Below are 3,095 nucleotides of genomic sequence, written 5' to 3' on the forward strand. Positions count from 1 at the left end.
TCACCAAAATGTGATTCTTTTTTTTAACGATTAAGCACTTAAGTCTTTCTTTATTGCAGTCTTTTTTTTTTATTTTTTATTTTTTAATCAAATCCAATCTTATAAAACTCTTACACAGAAGCGGCAACACCACCGACTCTCTTCCCATTGGTCGAGTGCCTTTCTGGGTCCAAAGATACGCTCACAGTCGGCTGTCTTGCACACGGCTTCTCACCAAAGAGCATATCTTTCACGTGGAGTGACGCCAGTGGGGCGAGTCTGACTTCAGTACCATATCCTCCAACTCAGGCAAACAACAAATACATAGGAGTCAGTGTGGTCAATGTGTCCAAATCTGACTGGGATTCGAGGAAGTCTTTTACATGTTCAGTAACACATGCTGGATCTCCCCAAAGTCTGCAAGTACAAAGTATGTCATTATCAAGTCATTTAATCATTTACTCACATGTGTGATAAAATGGTTCATATAATGAATCTTTGGCTGTGGCGGTGACTGTTGTTTTTCTTGCTCTTACTAATTAACATGTATTTCCCCTTGACCAAGCATCTCTTCACTTATAGACGACATTAAGTGTAAAAAATAAATGTGACTCCACTGTTTCCTCTACTGCTCTTAGGGCCTCTTCCTCCTTCCACTAAAGTGACTTTGCTCTCGGTGCCTAGTGAAGACACCCAGACTCTGGTCTGCACAGTCGAAGACAGTGTTAAAGGAACACTTCAATCATTTGAATGGAAAAAGAGCAACGTAGAGCTGAACAACTACTTCCACAGTCCCATCCAACAGGTTGGAAAGTTATATTCAGCTGTCAGTGTCCTGAAAGTCAAGAACACAGACTGGGACAGTGAAGCGGTTTATAGCTGTAAGGTCACTTACAGAGGAACCACATACATTAAAAAGGCCTCGAAAGGTACAGTGCTAACAGAATTATTGCTAAATAACAAACTTTGTTTCCAAGGAAATGATGGGGATGATATTCATTTCATTTGTTAAGTTTAGACAGTGAGTAACATGTTAGTCAGTTTTGGTGTAGGCCTTAAAAAAAACATGAAAATATTAAGGATTATCCTCAATGTTATTATTTGTACGTTTGTGGTTGAGACATTAGGTCATAATAATTATTGTAAACGTTATCGCCATTGGTGATATGCGAAAAACAAAGACATTCTGGGAGAAATTATATTCCTTATGTAACATTTTCTCAGTATGCTGTCAAATTAAGTGGCATTGTAATTTCTCTGGCTTGAAATATAGTCACATAAAACAAGATATGCTGGATCTTGTTGGGAGAAATGGCTGTAACCTCCCCTTTCTCTGCTTTTTAACCTCATTTAGCTCTGATCACAATGACCCTGACACCACCGAGTCCCAAAAGAATTTTCAATAACAACATAGCTGAGCTGGACTGTGTCGTCAATGGACAAGACAAGGCCACAGTTGATAAAACCGAAATCACATGGCAAATCGATGGCCAAAATGTGACTGATCGCATTACTGAAGCAAGAAAGTCCGAAGGCAGACAACACAGCAAAATCAGCACAATGACTCGTAATTACGCGGAGTGGCAGAATGTCAACAACGTGCGCTGTTCTGCTCATGGAGAAGATATGACTCCAGTCATTCAAGATCTGACTGTCCAAAAAGGAGGTATATTACAAAGTGATGGCTTGTAGAAGGGTAATGTGCGAATGCGGGGGGAGCAGCCAGCTTACACATACCAATTTCTATTTTATAAAGCCCCCTGGTAAACCAAATGCTTCTTTTCAGATGGAAGACAACCAAAAGTGACGGTGCACATGCTTCCCGACGAAAGCATCAACCAAGGAAACTCGGTGGAGGTCACCATGATGTGTCTGGTCTCCAGTCCAGTGCTGGCGGATTACTACATCACATGGGCTGATCATGTGGGACAACAATCTGGCAACTATGTTGATGGCATCAACTTCCCCTTGCAGAAGACAATGAATGGCTACATGGTAGCAAGTGTTTACACCACCACCAAGAAAAAGTGGGAACAGAAGACCATTTTCTACTGCAATGTCTGGCCCGCTGGCAGCAATGAGTCCATGAAGCCAGTGGGAGTGTCTAAGGATATGGGTAACTCCATTGAATGTGACAAATAGCTGATTCAGTGTTAACGTTTGTGCTACAATGTTGTTCTGTCGGTCTCTGTGTGTTTGTGTGTGTTTGTACACCCTGCCATGGAAATCCGTGTCCTCTGTAATGTCATCAGTTGTTGTGATTGTACAAATACGAGTCAACCTGTCAGTTCAGTTTTGTTTGTCCTCAAATTGTGTATGTATGTCACATTGTCCAACAGCTTGACAAGTGTGCTGACTGTTTTAAATAAATGTTGCTTGGAGAGACGTTGTTACATGTTCGTGAATGACTTCAATAGTTTTCAAAACACAATGACAATGAATCACTTTACATGAGTAGTTTGCAACGAGGCCTCAGTTAAGTAGTTTACTGTGCCACTGTTGTTGATAAAACGTCAACACGGGACAGTCATGACAGAGTGAATCAAGGCTAAAATCCACTTGAGAAAGACACTGATGTTTATGAGTTACATGCACACACATATACACATGCAAACACCTATCCTCTAACCACCTATACTTTCCTGTTCTTAGATTTGTCATCAGAGTCAGATCTGAATTTGCCTCTGAGCTGCTCAGAAGACCACACTGAGGAGGATGAATTCAGCAGTCTGTGGTCCACAACCTGCTCCTTTATATTTCTCTTCATATCCTCTCTCTTCTATAACATGATATTCAGCTTGGTCAAGGTAAACATGCAGGCTCTCCCTGATTTTAGTAAGTTCTAAAGACTGTATAAGGTATCACTCAGGACAAACATAACAGCTGGAAATCACGAGAACCCTGTAAAAATGAATTTTCAAACACTATGATGCATGAAACAGACCTAAACCTGCAAAACAAGAACCAGTGACACGCACAGTTATTCTGCTGACTAAAACTATACTGTACTGAAGACACAGAGGGCATTTAATTGTCCAGTCTCCAACTTAATATCTATATTAATACACTACATACATGCATATATATGTCATTTCAATATCTGAAACTTTCTTGTT

The 3,095-nt window shown here is 40.5% G+C and overlaps 1 gene segment (V, D, J or C); it reads left to right on the plus strand.

The window, feature by feature from the left end:
* LOC131475264 (immunoglobulin heavy constant mu-like) overlaps positions 1–2,825 on the plus strand; it is a 4,488-nt gene extending 1,663 nt beyond the window's left edge. The window contains 5 exon segments of the C gene segment in view: positions 119–409; positions 618–908; positions 1,334–1,645; positions 1,766–2,095; positions 2,632–2,825. Of these exon segments, the coding sequence occupies positions 119–409; positions 618–908; positions 1,334–1,645; positions 1,766–2,095; positions 2,632–2,825 (1,418 nt within the window).
* The last annotated feature ends 270 nt before the right edge of the window (positions 2,826–3,095 follow it).

This window comes from Solea solea, chromosome 16 (genome assembly GCF_958295425.1).
Source record: "Solea solea chromosome 16, fSolSol10.1, whole genome shotgun sequence".
Classification (NCBI taxonomy): domain Eukaryota; kingdom Metazoa; phylum Chordata; class Actinopteri; order Pleuronectiformes; family Soleidae; genus Solea; species Solea solea.